The 26855-nt window shown below is 44.2% G+C and overlaps 2 protein-coding genes across 9 annotated transcripts in view; one reads left to right on the forward strand and one right to left on the reverse strand.

Annotated features, from left to right (window-relative positions):
* Wnk1 (WNK lysine deficient protein kinase 1) overlaps window positions 1-6357 on the forward strand; it is a 119304-nt gene extending 112947 nt beyond the window's left edge. For all 6 annotated transcript variants that reach the window (XM_038319647.1, XM_038319646.1, XM_038319641.1 and 3 more), the window contains 2 exons: window positions 3008-3195; window positions 3599-6357. In XM_038319647.1, the coding sequence (XP_038175575.1) occupies window positions 3008-3195; window positions 3599-3916 (506 nt within the window). In that variant the 3' untranslated portion in view covers window positions 3917-6357. The remainder of the gene's footprint in view (window positions 1-3007; window positions 3196-3598) is intronic.
* A 1268-nt stretch (window positions 6358-7625) lies between these two features.
* Window positions 7626-24452, reverse strand: Rad52 (RAD52 homolog, DNA repair protein). 3 transcript variants are annotated; one of them, XM_038320640.1, is made up of 12 exons: window positions 24323-24452; window positions 21680-21773; window positions 19850-19951; window positions 18420-18513; window positions 18178-18245; window positions 16744-16862; window positions 15967-16042; window positions 11781-11980; window positions 11490-11641; window positions 10319-10402; window positions 9161-9385; window positions 7626-8215 (listed from the first exon to the last, which is right to left on the reverse strand). In XM_038320640.1, the coding sequence occupies exons 2-12, from the start codon at window positions 21764-21766 to the stop codon at window positions 8154-8156; spliced, it is 1269 nt and encodes a 422-aa protein (XP_038176568.1). In that variant the 5' UTR covers window positions 21767-21773; window positions 24323-24452; the 3' UTR covers window positions 7626-8153. The 3 variants fall into 3 exon arrangements, with proteins under 3 accessions (XP_038176568.1, XP_038176567.1, XP_038176566.1); XM_038320639.1 differs by having other exon boundaries at window positions 11490-11638; window positions 24327-24449; XM_038320638.1 differs by having other exon boundaries at window positions 24327-24449.
* Between the last annotated feature and the right edge of the window lie 2403 nt (window positions 24453-26855).

The following is a 26855-nucleotide window of genomic DNA, read 5'->3' on the forward strand; positions in this document are numbered from 1 at the left end:
AGGAAGTAGGACGTGGTCAATGGAAGTACTGCTTGGGTATTTGGAATTCAAGCAGTTAGACCTGTTCCTCCCTCCTCCAGAATGTCACATTTCACCTTAATGTCACATTTCATTTTAGAAATAAAGATGAGGTGTAAAAACTCAACATCTGTCATCCAGACTTCACAGTTCATCTGACAACTGTGTTAACACTCACAGCCAGTTAGACTTGTCCCTAGACTTGTCTCTTCATCTAGGGCTGCCAGGTCCCACCCATCTGTCCCCTCCTGCTTTCTCTTGCTGGGCTTCTATGTGCTGTTTGGAGATTTCATATAAAGATTTTACTGATACTTCTTTAACACACTGCTCTCTCTTTGTGCTTCAGGGAAGATGGTGAAAAAAGTCTGTCCTTGCAACCAGCTCTGTAGTAATTATCTTCTTTCTGTTACTTTTGATCCTGATTGCAAAGCCATGAGTTCTTTAAACTATGAAGCTTCATAACTCCCTGATTCCTAATTTTCATCTATCCCTGCACCCTTTTCTGATAATATTCCTTATTGTGCTTAATTGCTATATTTTATTACTACTACTACTTCCAGATTGAGAAACCACTTCATAGTCAGTTCTCTCATGTGAGTCCAGCTGTGTTAGTCTGTATCTGTGACATCCATGGATATGAATGGGGAGATGGAGGCAGCCTAGGTTCTGTACAGAAAAAAGTCTCTGAGCATGCACCCACCACTCCACCACTGTTCATCAACACTGAAAACTCAACAGTAATCTAAGTGTACACAGAGGGCCATGTCCTCACATCCTCTGTGTATCTCAGTAGAAGTTGGTGCTCAGCTACAGGGGAGAGGAATGCTACTTGATTTTAGAGCTTGACTTTTTAGCCTCGGGGCTAAAATAAAATGCAGATGCTAAGAAATTAATACTAGCAGTTTATAAGAGTCTAGAGTGTTAAAGTGATTGTGGCTCATAATGGCTTATAACCTGCAAGTGTAGGGGTAGGAGAAACTCAGAACATGAATTTAGAGAAATGAAATTTCCTACTTTTAAGGATATCTATATAGCTTTCAGGGACACTGAAAAGATTTAAAAGTTAGCACTCTCCACAGAAAGCCTACTAATCCTACTTTACAGTCAGAAACTACAGTAAATAAGGCTAACCATAGGATGACTCTCCCTTATAAGGTAAACCTCATGTTAAGAATCCAATATTGAGGAATGTAGACTAAAGTGAATGGCATTTGGTTTTAAAGGGCCCTCACAGCATCAAGAGCAACTAGCACCAGACTATAGAAGTGTGACTTCTGGCATGAGCTCTCTGGATAAGCAGTGCTCACCCTGACTTGGCTTCTCATTTGGCACCAACAGCTCTACTCACTTGTGGATATTTCTATTGTTTTGATCATCTGGCCCGTCATCCAGCAGGATGCTAGTCCTTGTGCATGCCACATGCTCGCTTTTTGGGTTTCCTCACTGTTGTGACTGCCCATCCTCATGGCCTGTGCTTTCTTCCCACTGCACCTTTTCCCACATTTGCTATTCAAGGAAAGCTGTTTCTTGTGTTTTTATATTTTCTCACTTGGTTTCCTGTACTGAGGTGAATCTACTCTATTTTTACGTTGTGTGTAGTAATGATCCCCTGCAGTTCTAGCAGACACCATGTGACTGCAGTAATTGATGTTTTGCCACAGTGACCAGAAGAAGCATGTGAGCATCCTCACTCTGCAGCTTCACCTGAGTTAGCTTTCCTCTAGCACAGACATGCTTTATGCTTTGGTGGGCCACTCCTTAGGTGATAAAATATACACCCTTTGGCACAAACAGGATTGCAGGGGGCGGTAGTAGGTAGGGTTGCTTCAGATGTGCTGCTGTGCTCTGGTGTGCTGCTTTGGCATTGAAAGCAGAAAAACGCATGCACTTAGTCCCAGGGTTCCTTGAGTATGATAGGGCCTCCTGGCTCACTACTTTAGTAACCTTTGTTTACTATGTAGTAAATGTGAAGTCTGACAATAAAGGGGGATATAAACAAAAATGAGACCATGACTCTTCTTTCCCTCTTCCCCAAAACTTGCCTCTCCGAATAACCTTCAGTGTGCCCTCCAGCTGAGCCGAAATCAGGCAGGACACAGACTTCTCCTTCTTTTTCATCAAACTATAGAAATAGAATTCCTTCATCATAACCTCTATGCCTCCTCTCCCCTCCCCTCCCCTGCCTCAACTGCATTTTCCTGTTGCTTCTATCCAGGAGTGCTTGTTCCGTTGGGAAGAGTGGGGAGAAGGGATAAGACTCCTTGAACCAATTAAAAGACAAGTCCTCAAGAAAACTAACTTCCTGGACCTGAGAGATTCAGGCACATCTTTTCCCCACTGCCAAATCTCAATTCTTTGCTCGTGGGACATTGAGAAAAGTTGGGGCCTTGACTCTTTTCCAAGTTTATATTTACAAATTTATATTTGTGGTTCCAGGTGAAAAAAAATGTTTTGAACAGAGCATGCCGTGTCTCATTACTTCTATTTGTTAAAGATTGACTAAAGAATGCCACAGTATCTACATGATCTGGGAACCCCATCTTTCCACAGCAAGCACTGATCTCTGCATTTGTACTACTTTAACTTACCTAGCACACAGTACTTCTTTGGCCCTGCTTTCTGCAAAGTTCCATAGCAGCCAGCCTTGTGGACCATATCACTCCCTCGTCAGTGTAGTGCTGGGAACAGAGCACTGGCAGACATTCCCAGTATTACAGGTTGCTTTGAAAGAAGCCTTTACCCATGTCTTCCATTATCCCAAGTTGTTGAGCTATATCTACAAGCTATGGAAATGAAACCATTTTCATTACCTGTTATGCAAAAGCAAACAGATAAATAAAACTTTGGTATCTTCCTATCCTGCATGGCTTCCCAATTATTCTCCCCATTCTGTGGCTTGCCATTCATTATCCTGTTACATTTTCCCATTTCCCCAGAGTCATATCCCAGATCCCCTTTAATGCTAATACTGTGTTGTTTGCAATTCTAGGGACCAGCAGCACAAATACTGTTGGGGGAACAGTGAGTAGCCAGGCTGCCCAGGCTCAGCCACCTGCCATGACTTCCAGTAGGAAGGGCACCTTCACAGATGACCTGCACAAGTTGGTAGACAACTGGGCCCGAGATGCCATGAATCTTTCCGGCAGGAGAGGGAGCAAAGGACACATGAATTATGAAGTAAGTCTTCCACTTTTCCTAACTTGCCAGACTACCAACACACAGATGAGCTGAGGACTGCCAACACTGGTACACCATCCTTGCCACCACCTTCTTCAGCAGCCCATGGATTCTAACATTATTGAGTAAACAAGATAACAATCACTTTGGTACCCTTTTCTTTCAGTATCCTACCCTACCTGTGTGTGCACACATACACCTGTCACATATGCACACATCTCATACCAAAGTTTTCTCTCCTTATTAAACATAGAGCCAATAAATATTGCAGGAGGCTTTGTTATGTTTTGCTAACACTAAGATTAAAACATCTCAAGCTCTAGAACAGCATTGCAGTTATCACACATTTTTTTCTTGGTATTATACCTACATCAAATTGTCATTGTTTCTTTCTTGTTTTTAGGGCCCTGGAATGGCAAGGAAGTTCTCTGCTCCTGGGCAGCTGTGCATTTCCATGACCTCAAACCTGGGTGGCTCAGCCCCCATCTCTGCAGCATCTGCTACCTCTTTAGGTCACTTCACCAAGTCCATGTGCCCCCCACAGCAGTATGGTTTTCCAGCTGCCCCATTTGGCACTCAGTGGAGTGGAACAGGTGGCCCAGCGCCACAGCCACTTGGCCAGTTCCAACCTGTAGGAACTGCTTCCTTGCAGAATTTCAACATCAGCAATTTGCAGAAGTCCATCAGCAATCCCCCAGGTTCCAATCTGCGGACCACTTAGTCAGACATGAACATGTTAACTAAATAGATTTGGGGGCAGGAGATGGAATGCTGGGGGTTGGGGGGTTGGGGAAGTAGCCTATATACTAACTACTAGTGCTGCATTTAACTGGTTATTTCTTGCCAGAAGGAATGTTTTTAATATCATTTTGAGCCCTTAGAATGGAGAACCACCCTCCCTCTCCATTTGTTGGAGTTCAAAAAGAAGAAAGAGCAGCTTTCTGGTGGAGGGGTTTGCCTGAGACTGCTTTCCTGTTTCTGTACCCACCAGTAAGGCCTAGAGCTAGAAGAGAGCCTTGTTACCAGATCACCCCAAGAGCTCAATGTAAGCTAAACCCCATATATATCTGTGAGTGGGGTAGAGCTCTTAATTTTGACATATGCTCCAAATTCTTTACTCCCACAAGAATGCACACCTTAAGACAAGAAGGTTCTCTCCCACTCTGATCCCTACCCCCACGTTCTTTTTTTTCCTTTACAACCTAGTGAAAAATAAATACCAGGGGACTGGGGTTGCAACCCTTTCTTATATAGGTCATTAATGCTTTAAGCAAGATATTAGCAGCTTTGACTGCAGCATTAGCAATTAGGGAAAACAATGACGTTCCCTGAGGACATGTAATTTTGCCATCAGTTTTGATGTGGAAACACTGTGATATATAAATGTTGTTGGACAACATTAGTTTTAAGAGTAAAATTTGAAAGGTTTAAAAGGTTCACATACACACACACACAAAAAAAAAAGCTAGCTCTGTCCATTACTTATTAAGACACTTTAACTTTTTCCTTTGTATTTCCATTGTATTAGATAAATAAATGTGAATGTAAAATTGTATAAATTACTGTACTTGAATACTTCTGTTCTCCCAGTATTGCTTGCTGGATATTTTAGTGCCTTGGACTTCTCTTGCTTCTGCTGTTAGCATCAACTTACCAGACCCCAGGTCACCAAAGGGTATGTGGAAAGAAATCTTAGGTCCATATGACCCCAGCAGTGGATATGCCAAAGGGAAAATGAAAGTGGGTTTGTTGTTGTTGTTGTTGTTTTTGTTGTTTTTTTTTTCAATCGTTCAAACAGTTTTGCCTAGAGCAGGTGTGATATGAGCACAGTGAGAAGTTGGCATCAGAGGTTGAAAACAAACTTCTGTTTCAGAAAGAATGAGGGGGGTTATGAGCTGTGTGAAAGATAAGGACCAGAGGCGTGGGGACAAGCTTGTTTGAAGTGATGCCTGGCCAGTGAACTAACAAAACCTAGAAGATATTCAACAAAATGAGATGGGAGCGGGCTAGATTCTAAGTTGGGAAGGATGGCAGTGCCAAGTCAAAGATGGAAAATGTTCTAAGGAAACCTGCTTGGTTGTTTCCACCTCTTGTACAGGTACCACACATTTCTCCACTTGAAGTACTGTATTGTGGAAAATGGACCCACTTCTGACTTTCTAAGCATTGTAGGAAAAAGTGCTTCTTTCCTTTCCTACCCTTCTACAATGTCCAAATGGTTGCACAGTCAGAATCTGTGCCACCTGTACTTCTGTATTAGAACTAATACTCTCACAGTTTCATACCCATATTCCCAAATAACTACAACCAACCAGTATTATCTAGTACTACGCCTAGTTGTAACAGGCAGTTTTCTGTCAATACCTAATTGGCTGTTTGGGATCTGAATACTCTGAGAGAGAAGTAGAAGTCCTCGTTTCTTGGGTGCTTCCCCCTTGACCCTGGTTGGGAACTGACACATTTCCAACCTCTTTGACACATCCCAGGAGTTACACACTAGACACTGGCTACCTGCACCCTTCTTTAAGAGTCCTGTTCTTTTTAAGTTGGTCTAGGCCAAAAGATACACATGAAAGCTGAAAGTTTTAGGAGAGGGAGGTGAAAAGAGCATGGTTTTTCTTTCAGATCCTGCTACCAAAGTGTTGACTCATTTATTCCTTTTGGGAGAGGGTGAGAGGTGCTGTGGAAATGAGACGGGTTGTAGGATGGGTGAGAGTGCTTTGTACCAGTGTAGAGGGAGCCAGATGCAGCGTGTTGTTGGTTTTGGTTTTAGTCATCTTGAGGTCTTTTCCCCATTCACAAAAGTTTATTTACTGTTGATTTTTTGCCCTCCTGTGGATGAAATAACTGAAGCCTAGAGAAACGAGCTAGTGCTACTGAACTGTTTAAATTATTTTTGTGTTAATAGTACACTTTGAGTACCTTTTTCCACATTTAAAAAGAACTTTCCGAATTATAAATGTTTTCCTTACGTTATTTAACAATGTACACTGTATAAAACTGAATTCAAACCTTGGGGTTTCTCAGCAGCCGTTAACTGTACATTTTGCACTAACTCCGGGTGTTGCGCTTCTTGTAAGATTGCGCTTTGTGCTTCAGTTTGTTACCTTTGTAGACTTATTTAATGAAACCATTCAAATAAACCAAACTTGCTTTTGTTGAGCTGTGGGTTGTCATTTCTAGCTAAAAATGCCTTTTATTCTCCATGGCTTTATTTTGAATTTTGTACAACTTATAACTGGATTTGTTGTCCCTTGGGAACTTTTAGCAGTAGTTTTATCCTAACCTAAAAATCAAGCTGTTAACAATGAAAAATCAAAGTTTGGTGGCATGTGGCAAACTGCTGTCAGTCAACACTTGTGTAAGTATCTGAGGTATCAGCTCCCCACAGACAGGTCTGACCCTGCTCCAATATTAGACACTCCCCACTAAGTGTGATGGTCTTGGCTTGATTCCTGGGACCCACATGGTGTGAAAAGAACACCAATTCATGCACAATTATTCATGCACAATAAATAATAGTGTAATTAAAGATATTTTTTAAGGATTCAGCACAACAAAACCACAAATTCAGCTTATGTAAAATTACAAATTCATTGTTCATTTGGGGAAAGAAAATTACTGGGGGTGGTATAGTTAAGAGTGGTTGCTTTCTTAAAAACCTATTCCTGGGGCTGGAGAGAGAGCTCAGCAGTTAAGAGTGTGTGCTGCCTTTGCAGAGGACCCAAGTTCAATTCCCAGCACCCACATGGCAGCTCACCCAACAGTAATTCCAGTTTCAGGGAATCTAACAACTTCTAACTCCTCGGTGGATACTACAAATGCATGTACACATACATGCAGGCAAAACACATGTAAAATTACAAACAACAAAAACCCTATTCCTTGGATCATTTCCTTGCTTGGGGGAGATGCCATGGGGTTTTGTTGTTGTTGTTTTGAGACAGGGTTTTTCTGTGAAGCTGGCCTTGAACTCAGATTCACCTTTGCCTTCTGAATGCTGAGATTAAAGGCATTCACCACCGTCACCCGACTGCCATTTCTTTAAATGAGAAATTATGCAGTGGCTCCCCCTATAACCCATGTTTTTTCATTCAAAGGTTTCAGCCAAGAAGAAAACAATTCTTTAAAATTCCATGTAGTATGAGAATTCCACCATCAATGTGAGTTTTATCTTTGCCAAGTACAGCCATGAAAGACTTATCTACCAGTAATCTCAGTTGTAAATTCCACAATTTTGTCAATGTTTAAATATGAATTTACTCGATGGCTTGAAAATGCACTAATGGGACTGGGTGGTGGCACATACCTTTAATCCCAGAGATCTCTGTGAGTTCAAGGTAAGGCTGGGCTACAAAGTAAGTTCCAGGACAGCGAGGGCTGTTACACAGAGAAACCCTATCGAAAAAACAAAACAAAACAAAGGCAGCAACTGTTGAGATGTAGTCTTTATTATAACTTAATCATAATAAAATTGAAAAATTCATGCTGGCCTTCTTGCTGTATATAAACCACATACAACCACGGGACGTGGTAAGCACGGAGAATGGAGAAGACCTAAATCAGACATGCGAAAGCACCCACTGTACGTGTTGGTACTTCTCTCTAGAGGCTTCTGTTGACTTGAGTCCATGTGTAATCCTGAACCACCACCATGGCCTGATTGGTTAACACTTCGTGGAAAACAAAAGGAGAGATGAGCTAACGTAATTTATTGAAGGTGATGATCAAGCTGATGCTTAGATGGGCTGCCTCACTAAAAGAGGGTAGCCTAAATGAATAGTACTGAGAAACTTGCAGAGCCAATGGAAAGGCATTTTATCTATTGGCCTCCCTCCCATCATAACGTATGACAACCTCTTTAAAGTACTCTAGTACTCTAATAAGTTCAAAAGAAAGCCTTGGGAACAATTTTGTGACCAAACTTCCTGTGATAGAATCTAGTCATGTCTTGAGCTTCAGGATGGATCCAGTTTCCTTTTCTTTAGGTCCTGGATCTTCATATGAGAGTCAGAGTTTCCTGTGAAAGATAAATGGTTAAAATGCAGCAGCCTTGACTTTAAGCAGTAGCTAATCTAATCATTTCTGGATTGTATAAGCTAGCAATTCTCATTCAGACACTGAATGAGAGTGACCACTGTTTGTCATTCTTATGAGTTTTCTAGATCTAGTCAGGCCTTTGCTTCCTACAAGCATGCATTTTAACATTATAAAACACTTTGATCAAAGTTCAGCAAGAGCTACTCAAATTAAAAAAAAAAAAAGAATGTAACGTTGTATTGGGCTGCATTCATAGAGTCTCATCTCAGGTTAGGCACACCTCATCCTAGATCTAAAGAGTAGATTTGAACTTGAAATCAAGAGCCAATAGCTCAAATACTCTCTTCACCCGCACTGCTTGCATTCCATCCAGCTTTTCCTTTCCTTTTTGATAAAGATCTTAATATGTAGTCCTCACTGGCCTGATTGAACCCAGGGCCTTGCAACACAAAGTTTAGTATTGAGCTAAATACCCAGCCCACAGAACTCATCTATACTTTACTATACAGCTCAGGCTGGCCTCAGACTCAACGGAAATCCTGTCTAAGCCTCCTGAGTGCTGGGATTACACGCATGTTGCCACTGTGTACCTTTCTCCCAACAATTATTTTTCCCAAGATTTAAAAATATATATATTTTTTGGTAGATGTTTTGCCTACATGTATGTCTACGCACCATTTGCATGTCTAATGTCCAGAGTCCAGAAAGAGGGTGTCTAATCCCTTGGACCTGGAGTTGTAGGAAGTTGTAAGCCAATACATGTGTGCTAGGAGCTAAATACCTCTACAAGAATAGTCTGCACTGTTAACTGCTGAGCCATCTTTACAGTCCCCATAATTCAACTTCTTAAAATGAACTAGCTCCCTCCCTTTAGATTTTATAGAATCAAACCCAGCATATTTGTTCTTCCAAAGATCTCTGCTACCTAGTACACGCTGGTGAGTGCTGCAAGTCTGCAGGGGCCCAGCTCCAGGTTTTTCTGGTGGCATCTGGTTGCAAAGGCTGTGTAGGACACCATCCTGAATCACCTCCTGGTGGTTGAGGGCTCGGGTGGTAGAAGTTTGGGGTGGTTCTGGTCTAGACAAAGGCTTAATAATGTCCTCTAAATCTGGAGTCAGGTCCCACATTTCAGGGTTGTCTTCAGGGTTATCTACAGAGAGAACCACAGTATTACAACAGCTTCCATGTTTTGACAGGTGTGATGGTGCACATGGCAGCCAGCAGTGAGCAGGAAGGTGGACAGTTCCACGACAGACTTAAGACCCCGACTCTTGGTTAAAAAAGGAAAAAATCAGGCTTTCGGTTCCCTCTGATAAATCTGCATTTTGTTGTTGTTGTTGTTGTTGTTGTTCCAACAAATACCCCAAGTCTTTCCTTTTGTTAGAGAACATGTATCAGATCCCCTGTCAGTCAATTTGGGAACCTCTTTCTATTTTTATCTTTTTTTGTTGTTGTTGTTGTTTTTTGTTTTTTGAGACAGGGTTTCCCTGTAGTTTCTAGAGCTTGTCCTGGAACTAGCTCTTGTAGACCAGGCTGGCCTTGAACTCAGAGATCCGCCGGCCTCTAGTTTTATAAATCTTTTTTTTTTTTTTTGGTTTTTTTTGGTTTTTCGAGACAGGGTTTCCCTGTAGTTTCTAGAGCCTGTCCTGGAACTAGCTCTTGTAGACCAGGCTGGCCTCGAACTCAGAGATCCGCCTGCCTCTGCCTCCCGAGTGCTGGGATTAAAGGCGTGCGCCACCACCGCCCGGCCTTTATTTTTATATTACAGCACTAAAAATCAGATAAATTCCAAAGAGATGGCTAATGAGGTAAAGTCACTTGCCACCCAATCAAACAACCTGAGTTCAAGACCCAGGACCCACATGGTAATAGGAGAGAACTGACTACCAGATGAAATCCACAGGCTGGGTATATAGCTCAATGGTAAAGCACCTGCCTAGTGTCGCAAGGGCACAGGTTTAATCCCAGTACTGCACCTAACCCTCCCCCCAAAAACTTGAGTTCTATATCTGCCAAAAATTACACAGCACAGTAACTTACACATACTCCTAAATGTTTACTGGTTAATTCTTAAGTGATTTACCTGGGAAGATGGCTTTCTCCCTGAGAAGTTCTGAAGCAGCAGTTATGGGGGTACTGTGTTTCGGAGGAGGGGCTGGAAGCACTGCTACAGTGTGCACAGGAGACAAAGGACAAGCCAGAGGTCACATTAATTTGTCAACTGCAGGATGAAGTCTATTCCCCTCTTGGACAGATATACCTTGAGTGTTTAGGTTCCTAACTCCCAGGCCTACCTCCAACTCTGTATGTCTACTAAAGGGGGGAGAACCAGGTGTTTTCTTTGGTATTTTGTTTTTGAGAGATAGAGTCTCTCATGTAGCTCTGGCAGGCCTTAAACTCCTATACAGCCAAGATGATCTGGAATATCTGATTCTCCTAGTAGAGCAGCAGTGTGCCACTACCACACCAGAACAACATTCTGCCGTCTGAGCAAAACCCCCAACCCATTTTCCTGTCAACAGCAAAGGCAGGGGAGTGGTAGGAGTCTTCCAGCCCAGTGGTTCTGGGACAGAGCAGTGCATCCTGAATCCCATCCCTGCTCTTCAAGCTCCTGGCATGGCCAGAAGCCAAACTTTTAGGCTAACTCATTACTCAGGATGGTGAATATGTTTTTTTTTTTTCTACATTAATGTTGCATTGGGTTAAGGGGTGAGAATAAACCCAGCATATAACCTGTCTCTTGCACCTTCACTACACAGAGAAAAAGAGCAAACGTTCTCTGGACCAGAAAAGTACTTAACAAATGTCTGCACATCAGAAATATCTAATTCTGTGAAATCCGAGCTCAGGTTAATTTAAGCTCCTGAGTAAAGAATCTGCTAAAAGCTCCAGTTATCTTTCAGCTTTTCAAAAGCCACCCAAGAGGCAAGTTTCCTAATGCAGAGACAAACAAAGCAATTCTTTACTTGAAATTTCAAATTCCAGAAGATGGGGAGGGGCCTCATTATGTATTCCAGGCCAACTTGGAACTCACAGATCCACCTGCCTCTGCCTCCCAAGTGGTGCAGATTATGTCAATCATGGCCGATGACCTCCCTGAAAATCCCCTTGTGTCTTTAGAACTGGGAAGGAGCAGAGCATATTTTACCATCCTAATTCCATGGGGTCATCTGTCCTACATGGAACTCTGAGAAGCCCTAGCGAGGCACGGCCTGGAGTGAGTCACAGTCTCCCTGACACACATCCTCACACACCCTCAGGTTCGGCTTCCACCTCTGCAGCAGGTGCCTGAACCTGCAGGCGAGCCTCCATCCGCTGGCGGAACTGCTGCTGCAGCTGCTTCTGCCGGAGCTTCCGGAGCTTCCGCTGGTGAATGGCATCACTCTCCCCAGTGGCGGCCAGACTGCTGCAAACCAAGTTAACCACAAAGGAACCCGGCTTGAAGAAGCACACAAACCACTTGGTTTCAAAGGCAGGAGTGGAAGCAACCAAAGCCAGGCGAGAAGGGGTTGGAAGAGGAAAGGGAGGGAACCTGAGTCCAGTACCAGGAGCTGCTGCAGTCCTTAGCCCCCTGCAGCCTACTGTCCGAATCATGTGGGTGGCTTGGTCTGCAAGGGGAAGTTGCTTCTTGTGGTTTTGAGGGTCCCAGTGCTTTATTTTGTCGGCAGCTGTTATATCTTGCCTGTTCCACAGATGGTTCAAAATCTTTTCTCTTTGTTTTAGCTAAATCCACTTCAAGAGGGAGCTAGAAAGGGAAAATGGTAGAAAAACTGAATGCACCCCATACCCAGCTCTCCTTCCCCTAGTCATGCACATCCGCAGACATACTGCTTGATGATCCTTGACCTATCTGTTTTCTTAGCCCCACCAAAAGCTGACCCACAACTTCCAAGCTGGCTGGTTTGTTTTTCTACTTGGGTCTGTTTCCCACACTGATGGCAAACTGCTGGGCCCAGGCAAGCCTGAGCAGTTGGGGTTGTAGATATCTGACATTTTGTTGTTGTTGTTGATGTTTTGTGTTTTTTTTTGTTTTTTGTTTTTTGTTTTTCCCAAGACAGGGTTTCTCAGTAGCTATGTAAGCTATGTAGCCAGTTCTGGAACTTACTCTGTAATCCAGGTTGGTCTTTTTTGTTTGTTTGTTTGTTTTTTGTTTTTTTTTTTTTTTTTTTTTGGTTTTTTTGTTTTTGTTTTTCGAGACAGGGTTTCTCTGCAGCTTTAGAGCCTGTCCTGGAACTAGCTCTTGTAGACCAGGCTGGCCTCGAACTCACAGAGATCCGCCTGCCTCTGCCTCCCGAGTGCTGGGATTAAAGGCGTGAGCCACCACTGCCCGGCCCAGGTTGGTCTTGAACTCACAAACATCTGCCTGCCTCTGCCTCCAGAGTGCTGGGATTAAAGGCATGCGCCACCACTGCCCAGTGACATCTGACATATTTTAACAAGAGCAATTCATTTGTATTTCGAACTGTTCTGTATTAGTAATAAGTTTCAATAAAGATTAAATGCTTTTGATGAAAATAGTCTATATAGTCTAACTTGTCTCTTTCCTTGGTGGCTGTATTTGCGGTATACTTATCCCTTTTCCTTTGCCCAGTGGCACATACCTATAATCCATCACTTTAGGAGACACGGGCAATGAACCTGCAAGCTCAAGGCCAACCTGAGCTACACCTTGAGACACTGTCTTAGAAAAAAGGAAAGAGAACTGGAAGGAAGGCAGAAGGGAGAGGGGAAAGAAAAGAAAATAGAGTCCTTCAGATTCAAAAAGACAAGTAGCAGCACAAAGACAAATACAAAGTTCTCCAAAAAATACTGGTATACACAGAAAAATGTCACTGTAATGCTCCTACACAGAATTTAAAGAGCAAAGCAATAAAAGAAAAATTTTAATTAAAAAAAAACAGCAGGCGGAGGTGGCACACACCTTTAATCCTAGTACTTGGGAGGTAGAGCCAGGCTGATCTCTGTGAGTTTGAGGCTAGCCTGGTCTACAAGAACTAGTTCCAGGATAGGCTCCAAAGCTACAAACCCTATATCCAAAAACAAAAAACAAAACAGAACAAAAAGAAAAACCTGCCAGATATGGTGGGGCACACCCTTAATCCCAGCACTTGGGGATGCAGAGACGGGCAGCTCTAAGTTCCAGACCAGCCTCAGCTATACCCTAAGACCCTGGGTCAACAAAACTCAAGCCTACAGCAATGAATATATATCATATCTAAAGTAGTGTTATTATCAACTGGAGTTAAACTGATGCCATTTTAAAGCAACTATTAACACTAAGATGATTTATGCAACTGCAATGGAAACTACAAGGAAATTATCTAAGAAAGTACACAATGAAATATGAAGAATCAAATCAGCCATACAAAAAAATTCAAAACAGGAAGGCAAAGATCCAAGAACAAAAAAAAAAAAAAAAAAAACCCTATAAGATATGTGGAAAATCAGAAAAATGGAAATAGTAACTATCCTATCGGTAACTGTTTTAAATGGATTACAAAAACCGTATTCAACTATATTGTCACCTATAAGGACCTGAGTTTGATCTTCAGCATCCATATAAAAGCTGGGTGGGGTAACAAATGACTATAATACCAACCCTGAAGGATCCCTTGAGCTCAATGGCCAACCAGTGTATCCTAACTGCTGAGCTTCAGATCAGTGAGAGACCCTGTCTCAAATATAAGGTAGAGCAACTGAGAAAGACAGCTAACGTCTTACCTCTAGCCTCCACAGGCAAATGCATACATACACATGAACATGTACTGTCACATGGGGAGAGGAGTCAGTAAATACTGCTGAGAAACCTGGGTCTCCCCAGACCAAAGGATGAGGTTGGTAAATGTCCTATACTTTTCAGAAGAACCAGCTCAACACAAACTAAAGTCCTAAGTGTAGGACTCCAAACTCTTAGAAAAAAGAAACAGCACTGGATATGGTGATGATCTCTTGATAAGATACCAAAAGTGGGGCTGAAGAGAGGGTTCAATGGTTAAGAGCACTCAGGACCCAGGTTCAACTCCCCGCAAGTACTCAGCAAACACTTGGTAGCTTGCAGCTGTCTGTAAGTCTACTTCCAACAGATGCAATACCTTCATACAAAACTGCAATGTACATGAAATAAAAATAAATTATTAAAGAAAGACACTAATAGCATTGGGCAGTGGTGGTGCCAGCCTTTAATCCCAGCACTTAGGAGGCAGAGGCAGTTGGCTCAGAGTTTGAGAAGAACCTGGTCTACAGAGCAAATTCCAGGACAGCCAGGGCTGCCTCAAAATAACAAAAAATAAACCAAAATAAATCAAAAATAAAATAAAATAAAAAATAACCTTAAAACATATATGGAATGGGAGAAGACATTTGTATATCTTATTAACAGTTAAAGTATTTAATGTCGAGAATATTTAAAGAGCTACCATAACTCAACAGCAAAAATACCAAATAACCCATTAAAAATGGCAAAGGACTTCAGTCTCTCAAAAGATGATTCCCAAATGGCCAACAAGCCTTTGAAACACAACAACGCTGCTGACACCAAGGACACAAGAAGCAAAGACTCTGCTAGGACAACAGAAGAGCAAGGTCATGGAGAGAACGGACTGCACAGTATGTACTGTATCAGGATGTGACGGAGGAGACTGCCTTGCTGGGCGGTGGTGGCGCAGCCTTTAATACCAGCACTCGGGAGGCAGAGGCAGGCGAATCTCTGAGTTCGAGACCAGCCTGGTCTACAAGAGCTAGTTCCAAGACAGATTCTAGAAACTACAGGGAAACCCTGTCTCGAAAAACCAAAAAAAAAAACAAAAACAAAAAAAAAACCTGCCTTGGCCCTTTAATAGGACAGAAAACTAGGTAGGCGGAATAGACAGAACAGAATTGTGGGAGAAAGAAAGCAGAGTCAGGCAGATGCCTGAGGCAGTCGCCATGCCTCTCCTCTCCGAGACAGACAGGTTAAAATCTCTCCCAGTTAAGACACCACCTAGTGGTGCTACACAGATTACTAAATATGGGTTAAAGCAAGAAGGATGGAGATTTCTCAAAAGAAACAAAATAGGAGACACATGACCTGGCACTCACACTTGTAGATACCGATCACAAAACTGAAGACAGCGCTTCTACGGAAATTTACACGTCTGTGTTCACAGCAGCAATACAACAGTCAAGAGGTAGATAAACAACCACAGTGTATGTTCTCAGGACACACAAACACACACGAGGAAAAAAGGAAAGTCTTGTCAGAAGCCAAATGGCACTCCACTGGTTCCTGTGATAAAAGGATGGGGTAGCACCTGACAAAGCTCTCAAGGAGACAGAGGCAATGATTCTGCCAGGCAGACACCAAATCTGCCCCAATTACTGCAACTCTAGCCACATCTACCACACAGCACTCCTGAAGCTGGTACTAAGATCCCACAGATAGGTAGTGACAGACAGAATGGAGGTACGCACCTCACAGCCACCAGAGCTCAGAGCAGAAAGATGGCTAGTGTGAACATGTACAGGGAACAGCAATAGTGTGAGAAGGCCATGCATGGCTCTCTGTTCATGAGGGGTATTATAAACATGGCCAGGTCACGTCTGCTAGCATCAACCTTCTGAAATAACCATTCTAGATGCTGCCAAACGCTGAGTCTCCCTTCTCCTTTCTGCAGCCACACTCAAGGACATACTGGAGAAGTTGCATGCTGTGATAGCAAGCTGCCCACACCCCACTCCTCGCTGTTAACATACCTGTCGTGGAAGCTTGTTTAGTGACCGCAGGTAGTCTTTGTCCAGAATGCAGTTTCCAAGTGCATTCCCAAAACTCCTACAGTGACAAAAAGCCAGACAGTTCAGTTACATCTGACAGTTACAACACTACAAAGCTGCAGCACAGGAAAGGAAATGGGTCCTAGTTCAGTGAGACACAATGGACCATGTCACATCCCTGCATTACATTAGCTTCTGAGAGCACAGCAGTGACCTGACACAGATTTCCCAAGGGGACATTAAGTGCTATGAATGGAGCCCCACACACAACCCACCTGCTAAAGGCCAGGCCTCTAGGGAGTGGGGCAGAACTGATGGGATCTTGGGAGCTGGGGGCCAGTGAGAGGTGTTAGGTCACTGCAGATTTGCCCTCTGGGAGCACAGATCACAGGGTTTGTTTCCTGGGTTTGTTTGTTTGTTTGTTTTTAACCTCCCCACCCCAGACCCAAAACAATATGGCCAATCAATCCTGAACGGAGGCTAACTAAACTTTGAGTCAGTGTATTCGGACATTTGCTGTAAGAACTGAAAAGCTGCAAGGCCTCTGACCCCTTCCTGCACAGGAGGAAGCAGCACTGTGGACGGTGTAGTCAGATTTAGTCCTGCATCCACGGGAAAGTACAGAAGCAAGCAAGAAAACACAGCATCAGGATAGAATGAGACTTATCTTCTCCCATTATTAGATCTCTGACCCAAGGAAATGCGCCACATCTGAAAGATGAGCTGACATGAGGTGGTTGCAGCCCAGCTCCTTCTTACCTGAGTGCCCGCTTCAGCCCGTCAGTCACAGCCTCCTTCCTAGCCTTCTCCAGTGACAAAGCCTTTGACCTGAGGCCCTCACTAACTCCATAACCCACGTCCTCATGATAGGATCCGTCCTGAGGTAGAAAGGACATTGGTGGAGCTCTGATATGGGAGCTATGGTCCTCTTCCCTGAGCAACAGCACTCAAAAAAAAGAAACCAACACCACTACCACCCCCACCCCCACCACCCCCACCACCCCCACCCCCACCACCCCCACACCTACCACCCCCAGGCTGTGGTACCAGGACCCTACTGAAGAGACAACAGCACAGAGCTTAAGCTATCATTTTCTAGCCTGGTGGTGGTGGTGGCGCACGCCTTTAATCCCAGCACTCGGGAGGCAGAGGCAGGCGGATCTCTCTGAGTTCAAGGCCAGCCTGGTCTACAAGAGCTAGTTCCAGGAAGGCTCCAAAGCTACAGAGTAACCCTGTCTTGAAGTGTTGTCTGGAACAGATCTGCCTGAAAACATGCTTGTGGTCAGTGCTAAGTCTTTAAAGCTGTGAGGTCAATAGAAATTGACCAAAAAGAGTTTCTAGATAGATAGATAGATAGATAGATAGATAGATAGATAGATAGATAGAAGATACACACATACACACAATGTATTCTAGAAACACAATGGAGTTATAAATGGAATTTCCAGTCATAACTATATTAGGACAATGACATTTCTGATAAGAGTGCAGCTTAGCAGGACAGCACAATCCTGTAGCTCAGGACTGTACTGTAAACCGCCAGCCCCAGCATAACCTAGGCTCTATGTGCTGAGACTTTACTGAAGCTGGTGGAAGCACACGAGTGTCATTTCAGTACACAGGAGGCAGAGAAAGAAGCCTGAGCCTCAGGCAGCCAGGGCCCTGCAGAGTGAGATGTCTAGGGCAGTGGCTCTCAACCTTCCTGATGCTACGGCCTTTAATACAGTTCCTCGTGTTGTGGGGACCCCTCCCAACCATATTAGTATTTTGTTGCTACTTCATATCTGTTATGAATCGTAATGCAAATCTCTGATATGCAGCTGTCTTAGGTGACCCCTGTGAAAGGGGCCTTCAACCCCCATAGGCTGAGAACCGCTGATCTAAACTGAAGTCAGGGCTATGGGACACAGCACTGCTTCAAATAAATGATAGCATTTAATCCCCTATGGCACTTAGGTTGTTACATTATAAAAAGATTTTCCACTGTTAAGTTACACACTTACACACACACACACTCCTTTTGTATTTATATGGTCAAACTTTTGTGTATCAACGTAAGATGAGTTAAGACACAACACTCTCCTGAGGAGCTGACATTTGGACACTGCCATCCTAGGCACCCTGGCTAGGACACACCCGGGCCTACACTCACGCCGCCCTCCCTGCTCACCGGCAGCAGGCACCCACCCTCACCTTTAACTGCACTCTTACAAACGCACAGACTCCCACGTAGAATCTGCCATTGTTGAGGTCAACAAAATCTAGGAATGGGAAAGAGAACCAGTTGGAAAGACATTGATCCCTGCACCTAGTTACTTTCCTTGGCTGGCAACCAAACCCACCTACCCAAAACCTGCCTCACTAAACTCTTTAAGCAGGGGAAACCAGTTATGAAATAACGAGCAGAAAGCAGTCAGCACATGCAGGGAACATACCCACATTCTGCTGGGTGATGGAGTGTGCCCAGCCATTGTAACCAAACATCTCATTGGCCAGGTTAATCACCCGATGACCTTCAATATAACACACCTAGAAAATACATTTTTAAGAAAAAGTTATTAAAATGTCCTTGGTGTTGGTATTTTTAAGTGTCAATTAAAATTCATTTAATCCTCGTATGTTTTTGGCAAAACTTCCTTTCCACAGGAAATCTCAATGCAAGAATTTCAGAGACTTTTGGAAAAATCAAACTAGAACTAGTCAATCTCTGGGCCAGCCTCAGGAACTTCAGGCTGACCTATGGCACAGCTTCCGGAGGACCAAAACCACACACAGAGCTTCAGCATGAGCAGCTCTGGGGCAGCATAAGCTTTCCAGCGGAAGGCCAGGACTCCGTCCTTCAGCAACAGAAGGTTGTTAAAACTGGAAGCAAGGTTTGGTGTGCTGGCTTGTTGTGGGATGTTACTTTAACTATGTATAGATGTGCTACATTTGTTTAATTACATAAAGAAGTGTTGCTGCTTCACCTTGTCTGCCTTAGGCACCTGACTGGCCTAATAAAAAGCTGAATAAACAACAGCTAGGCAGAGGAGGGACAGGTGGGGCGGTGGGCAAAAAGAATGAACAGGAGAAGGAATCTTGCCTTGAGAGGAGAAAGGACAAGGGAAAAAGTGAGGAACACATCTGGGCCCAGAAGGCAGACAGCTGCCAGACAGAGAGACATGGACTAGGACATATAGAAAGAAAAAAAAGTAAAGAGTCCGAGGCAAAACAAAGATGAAGAGAAACAGGTTAAAATAAGTTATAAGAGCTAGTGAGAGAAGATAAGGCTGAAAATTGACAACTAATAATAATTCCCCATATCATGACTGGGAGCTGGATGGTGGCCCCAAGGAAAGTATGCTACAGTTGCACACGCCTTTAAACCCAGCAGGCAGGAGGATCTCTCTAAGTTCAAGGCCTGATCTATAAAGTGAGTTCCAGGACAGTCAGGGCTATACAGAGAAACATTGTCTGGAAAAGAAAGAGAGAGAGAGAGAGAAAGAGAGAGAGAGAGAGAGAGAGAGAGAGAGAGAGAGAGAGAGAGAGAGGGAAGAGAGGGGGGAGGGAGGGAGGGAGGGAGGGAGGAAGGAAGGAAGGAAGGAAGGAAGGAAGGAAGGAAGGAAGAGAAATGGAATGAAATTAGAAGCAAGCAGTAAAGAGAACATTTAAAAATGATATAAAAATCTCAACATGGAATTTACAGCAATCTCAAGACAGCATTTGGGCCACTACAAATGACAAAGAAGTCTGAAACCCACCCCTTCCAGAGGTACGAGGTCTCTAGTAATAGGGAACAAGGGCCTCTGAATCTATGGAATCTAGTAAAACCAACAGGCAGAATTTCTCTATCAACTGCTAGATACATGCCCAAGACTCAACTTACCTTCTGGCCTCCTCCAGCCATGCGGCTGCTGATGTACTCTGGGCCCAGCCTCTGCCTCAGAGCCCTCTGGATGGCCTGGTATTCCTCGGCTGTGTACTGGCTCTACAATCCAGAAGGGGAAATCTCCCTGAGTTTCCCGACACAGCTCCTCTTCCCCCTCTTGAGAACTGAGAAGAGCTGACTGTAGATTAGAGCACCCACCTAGCACACATGAGGCTCTAAGTTCCACCCTCAGCCCAGAGAAAAGTACTGGACATATCTTGCATACGTGTATCAAAGCATCGAATGGTAGCCTATAAAAAAGCCTAACTTTATGCACGTATTACACATTGCTTTAAGTCAGGTAGTGGTGGTGCACACCTTTAATCCCAGCACTGAGGAGGGAAAGGCAGACGGAGCTCTGTGAGTTCGAGGCAAGCCTGATCTACAGAGCAAGTTCCAGGACAGCCAGGGCTACACAAAGAAACCTTGTCTCCAAAAACCGGAAAAAAAAAATGTAAACAGGTTGTGGTGGCATATCCTTTTAATCCCAGTACTTGGGAAGCAGAGGCAAGTGAATCTCTGTGAGTTTGAGATCAGCCTGACTACATAGTGAGTTCTAAGACAGCTAGGGCTCTGTAGAGAGGCCCTGTCTCGAAAAACAAAAACAAAACATTAATACAAAAATGTTGCTTTTAACATAGTATCGCTCCTATCCTTCTTAAACTTTCTCAAGCTAAGTTAGGTTTTGATTTTTTTGCTTTGAGGAGTTAGGGACAGACCCCAAGGTCTCCCACAGGCTAAGCAAGCTCTCTCACTGAGGGAGCTCCAATCCTCTGAAGCAGAGCTGGGAAACCCAATTTACCACCTCAGAGCCCAAACCTCACTCCACAGGCAAGGCAAAAGGAGAAGAGCTCTTACAATATCCACTTCCACAATTCCCATCTCTCAGCGAGACAAATATATCATGGTTGATCTTTGGGGTTTATTCCCTTGTCCTGTTTAAATTAGGTAAGTCCTAACAATTCTTTGATAAAGTCAGAATTTGGATAGACAAAACAAGAATCTTTCACACAATTTCTTTTTTGTTGTTGTTGTTTGTTTTTGGAGACAGGGTTTCTCTGTAGCTTTGGAGCCTGTCCTGGAACTAGCTCTTGTAGACCAGGCTGGCTTCGAAATCACAGAGATCCACCTGCCTCTGCCTCCTGAGTGCTGGGATTAGAGGCGTGCACCACCACGGCCCAGTTCATGCACAATCTCTACACACAGAGAGGCATCACATACATGTACCATATTCTATCTACATTATATATTCAAATAGGGTCAAATTTTATAACACATGAACACAAAAATTTACACCTAAATGTAATCCCTTGTACTACAAGTTTTTAAACTTTTTATTACATTTCTAAAATTTATTTTGCCTGTGTATACATAAGTACACAGTAGCACAGTGTGAGCATGAACTCAGAGGACAACTAGCAGGAGTCAGTTCTTCCTCTACCATGTGGATCCCAAGGACAGATGTCAGGTCATCAGGCTTAGCAGCAGAGGCCATCTGCTGGGCCACCTCACTGGCCCTACTATTAGACTTTACTGCAAAGTTCACGAGTACACTAAGTCACTAAAGACCTTGTGACAAATGACAAAAAAACAAAAAGCATCATGCTGGGGATACAACAGCTCAGTGGTAGAACTCTAAATTCAATCCTCAGTGCTGCAAACCGAAACAGCAAAGCCCTTGAAACACTGCATCAAAGGAGAAGGGAGTCCAGAAAGGCTCACACGCAGGACATTATCACTTCATCCTAACTCTCCTCACTTAGACTTCAGAATGAAGCAACTAGTTACCTGCCCAAAGCACAGCACAGACTTCCCACCGGCAAAGGGAGAATGGTTGTCACAACATCCGTGGACCGCTTCCTCAGCTCCAGCCATGTTGACTCTGTTTAAATGAAGCAGTAATGGGGAGAGGATTAGGGGACAGATTCAGAGGAGAAGCAAAGATAAGAGCTTCCTGTGATCTGTTACACATCTGGGTTTTGGCTGGCTCGTTTTTGTTTGTTTTATTTTAATGTAAATATTGTAAATTGTTATTGCTTTCTTTTTTAGCTGGTACTATGAAACAAACTTTGGTTTCTGTATGCTGATTATGTATTTTGTGGCCTTCTGAAATCATTTATCACATCTTCAAGAATATTCCGGTATAATCTTTGTGGTGTTTTAAGTATAGGTTGTTGGCATCTGCAAATAGAAATATCTGTATTTCTTCACTTAAAAAAATAACTGGGCTAGAGAGATGGCTCAGGGGTTAAGAGCACTGACTGCTCTTCCAGAAGTCTTGTGTTCAATTCCTAGCACCCACATGGCAGCTCACAACTGTCTGTAGATCCAGCTCCATGGGACCCAACGCTCATGGCAAAACACTGATACACATAAAATAAAATTAAAAAAAAAAGCCCCAAGTTGGTTGACATTACCAAACTGGGTTCAAAACAAACAAATAAAACATTAATATAAAGCTCAAAAAATAGAGGAAAAAGCAAGAACCTCTATCCCAAATCAAATAAAGCACTTACTTAGGGGACAATGTCTCTCAGGGGTCAGGCAGGGTCTGCCAAGACACAGATAAACCTAGCTATTCTTCCAGTTAACATATTTACTATTGTGGGCTAGAAAAGGTAAATGCTTACACTGAGAACATATGGTGTTATATCAGTATTACAATGTTATCAGTATTACAGAATTCTTGCTATGGATAATTTTACATAATTATATAATTTCCTCTTCCTCACATCCAATACCTCCCATAGCTCCTGCACCCACAAACTTCATGGCTTTCTTCCTTTTACAAAACAAACATACATACATACATAAATAAATATATAAACACAAGCCTACTGAATCTGTTTAATGGGGCATGTTTGTCTATGATCACTTGGTACTGGATAATCACTTGGTACTTTCTGGGAAAGACTTTTCTCCCTCCTTCAACAGTCAACTATAGCTCTTCATCTAGAGGTGGAGCCCTGTGAGAGCTTCCCCCATCCAAGTTGGCATGTCAATTGGTCCTGTAGCTGCCCATGTTTTAGTAAAGCAGCAATACTAACATGTCACATAGTGTAATGTCATGTAAAAGACACTGTTACAGCAGACTTCCTGGTCTTCTGGTCCTTGCGATCTGTCCGACTTTTCTGAGATGTTCACTGTGGAAGATGTTCTAATAGTTCAAATCTGTTTTTTTTTTTTTTTTTTTTTGAGACAGGGTTTCTCTATGTAACAGTCCTAGCTGTCCTGGAACTCACACTGTAGACCAGGCTGGCCTCGAACTCACAGAGATCCACCTGCCTCTGCCTCCAGAGGACTGGGATTAAAGGTGTGTACCACCACCGCCCAGCTAAATTCAAATCTTTTTAAAATCAATTTTAATTCCGTACGTATGTGTCTGTGTGTGGGTATGTGAATGACTGAAGGTGGCCCTGGAGGCCAGAAGCATCAGAGCCCCTGGAGCTGGGGCTAAAAGTGGCTGTAGGCACCTGATGATGACTGTTGAGCACTCAAGCCAGTTCTCCCCAAGAGCAGAAACCACTGAACCAGCCAGCCAGGCCCAGGCCAACGATATAGCTTAAGTGTTCAACATCTTTAGCCACCAAAGAAAGGTAAACTAAAACTATTGAGATTCCATCTCAGTCCAGTCAGGATGGCTGTCAACAAGAAAACAGTAATTGGCTAGGAGGGAGGATTTGTTGGTGGGAATATAAATTAGTGCAACCAATTCAGAAATTAGTGTTGAGCATATCTCAAAGAACTAAAGCTAGTTCTTTACCTCATGACCCAGCTAACCCTCTCGTATGCATATGCCCAAAGGACTCTAGATCCAACTACAGATGCCCGTACATCTGTGTGTACGCTGCTGCTACATCCACAAGAGCAAGGAAGTGGAATCAACCGATGGCCAGTGAAAGCGGGAAACACACTGATTCAACAGAAACAGACCCTACACGCTCATTAAAAGTACTGTATCACTTCACACCAGTTAAACAGGCAAGTTCACAGATGCAAAGCAGAAGGGATGCTGGGAGTTTGGAAGTTAACTAGGGCTTCAGGATTTACTTAGGGGTGATGAAAATGGTGTGAAAATTCGATAATGCTAGGGGTTGTGGAACCCCGAAAACGTACTAGTAACCATAGAACTGTGCCCCTCCAAGGAGTGAAGTCAGTGTACTACTACACGCCTCATTTTTCAAAGTCCACAAAGGCGGACTGTGAGGCTACCCTGAACGTCAAATTTCCTAAGTCCACCGGTTCTTCCCAACTTCACCCAGCCACCGTCAGTGACCGCCACCGCCTCCAGGCTGCCCTCCCAAGCTGCCCTGCCGCGGCCAGCACCCCGACCCGGCCGGAGTCCGCAGGGAGGACAGGCTCAGCAGCCGCCGAGGACGTCCAGTCGGCAGGGCCCCACGCCCCGCCACCCCGCCGGAAACACCCACTCACGCGCCTCGGAACGCGGGGCACGCAGGAGCTCGGTCCCGGCACCGGGAGGCCGAAGTGGGCCAAGCAGTTGAGACGGAGGCGCAGGCTCAGGGCACGCCGGGAAGCAGGTCCGCACATACCCGAAGGAGGCGCCGTAAGTCAAGTCACGAGGCGACCCGAGCCGCAAAGCAATCTGTCGCAAATCATGACCCGCGCGCGGGCGCGAGGCCAAGGTGGGATCGGTGTCCGGAGCTGCTAGCTCCGTTATTGCTACCGCCAAGCATCGGGCCGCCTTCCTCCTGCCAGGGTTGGCCTGGAGTTGCAGCAGCTCCTCTGCCTCGACGGTCCTTGTCCTCTCCTCAAGGATGCGGCTTCATCCAAGCCCCCTGAGGCTGGCTCTTCGCCCTTCACCCTGCCTCCGTAGTGGCCCTGAGAAGGTGCTTGTCCAGCCATTCCATCACCTCTTCTAATGAGCTCTTAAACTAGGAGGCCCTGGCAGCCCTAGTTTATATACTGAGAACTTGTTTAAAAAAAAAAAAAAAAAAAAGTCAGACTTTTAGATTGCTACAGTGTAATCAATTCATTATCCATTATCTGGCCACTAACTCCAGGCCCTTCGATGTTTTCCTAGATGGTTGACTGACTAGTCGTCTTCCCAGGAACACGGAGTCTGGATGCCATTAATCAGTAAACCGAAAGTCCTATAAGCTATTGTAGGGCCCAAACCTTCAACACCACCAGGATATTTGCACAGGACAAAGGCACCTGCTGCAAGAACTCAGCGGTTTCTGGAATGAGTAGACAACTCAACTTGCCCATTCCTTCAATAAAGAGAAAAGCATCTTTCGCCAGGCCTTGGTAGCCCTTAAATCCCAGTGCTTAGGGAGACAGAGGCTGGTTGATCCCTAAGTTCGAGGCCAGCCTGATCTACAGTGTGAGTTCCAGGACAGCCAGAGCTACACAGGGAAACTATGTCGGGGGGGGGGGGGGGGGGGGGGAAGGGAGGACACGGAGGGGGCATCTTCTGAAACTCCTGCTGGCCAATGGAAAATTGCCAAACCTGCCAGACCTGGTGGCACAGACCTGTAAACCCAAGCTACTGGAGAAACAGGAGGATCCCAAGTTCAAGACTAAACCAGCTTGGGCTTAGAACCTGTCTCAAAATAAAGAGGGTGCTATAACGCAGTAGTAGAACTCTTGCCTAGCTTGTGTGAAGCACTGGGCTCAAGCCCAAGGACAGAGGAGGACGCTATCAGCACCAGTGGCTAGAGAGAGAGCGCCACAGTTAAGAGCACTTGCTGATGTTTACTAGAACCTGTCCCCACATCCAACTCTGGCAACTCGCAATAGCCTGTAACTCCAGCTTCAGGGGACCCAACACTCTTCTCTGAAGGTACTATATACATATGACATTCATTCACATAGACATACAAAAATGAAGCCAGGCACAGTGATGCTTCTGGCCTCTTTGGACTCATGGTGTACACACATCCATGCAGGAAATATACTTATACCCATAAAATAATAAATCTGAAAACAAAATTTACAGGAGGAAGGGGCTACTTTACCCTGGGTCAGCAGATTAAGTTGAGAAAAAGCTTGCCTCTTCCTCCATTCAGAGAACACCTTAGTTTAACTCTCAGCCAGTGTTGTCTCTTCGGCTCCAGCTAAAGTCATTTCAAAATTCCAATGAAGTCTTACCTATCTGTGGCAAAATTTGGCTAGGGTTCCTTTTTACCATTTCCGTGCAAAATAACTTCATCTCTATTGACACAACATACACTTTTGTTTTATTCCTGGGTCTTACATGACAGCCCAGGCTGGTCTTGAACTCACCGTGTAACCAAGAGTGAGCTTGAACCACTTATGCTAGAACAAGAGGTCGGTCCTGCCCCGTATATTCCTGCTGAGGACTGCGTGCAGTACTTCAGACATACTAGGAACACTAGGCGTGGACCGCATCTCCAGTCCTTGTTGCTATTTTGTTTTTTTGAGGGAGCAGGGTTCAATTACTGAGTGCATACACACACACACACACACACACACACACACACACACGCAGGAGGTCAAGGACAACTTTGTGGAGTTGGTTCTCTCCTCCTAGCCTGTGGATTCTGGGGGGGGACCATTTCCTGTTGCCTGAAAGATATAGGACTCTCTGCCATCTCTCTAGCTCCATGTCTGTCTGCATGCCACCAAGATGATAATGGAGTGGATCTCTGAACTGTAAGTGAATCACCACAATTAAATGCTTTATTTTAGCCAGAAGGTGGCGCATGCCTTTAATCCCAGCACTTGGGATGCAAAGACAAGTGGATATCTGTGAGTTCAAGGCCAGCCTGGTCTACAGAGGGAGTTCCAGGGCAGGCTCCAAAGCTACACAGAAAAACCCAGTCTCAAAAAAAGAAGACATGTTCCTTTTTAAGAGTTGCTGTGGTCATGACGTCTCTTCACAGCAACAGAAACCCTGACTAGGAACCAGGACTGGCCTCACAGTCACCGCCCTTCCTGCCTCTGCCTCCCACATGCTAGGATCATGGGTGTGATTATTTAA

The sequence above is a fragment of the Arvicola amphibius genome, chromosome 2 (assembly GCF_903992535.2).
Source record: "Arvicola amphibius chromosome 2, mArvAmp1.2, whole genome shotgun sequence".
Classification (NCBI taxonomy): Eukaryota; Metazoa; Chordata; class Mammalia; order Rodentia; family Cricetidae; genus Arvicola; species Arvicola amphibius.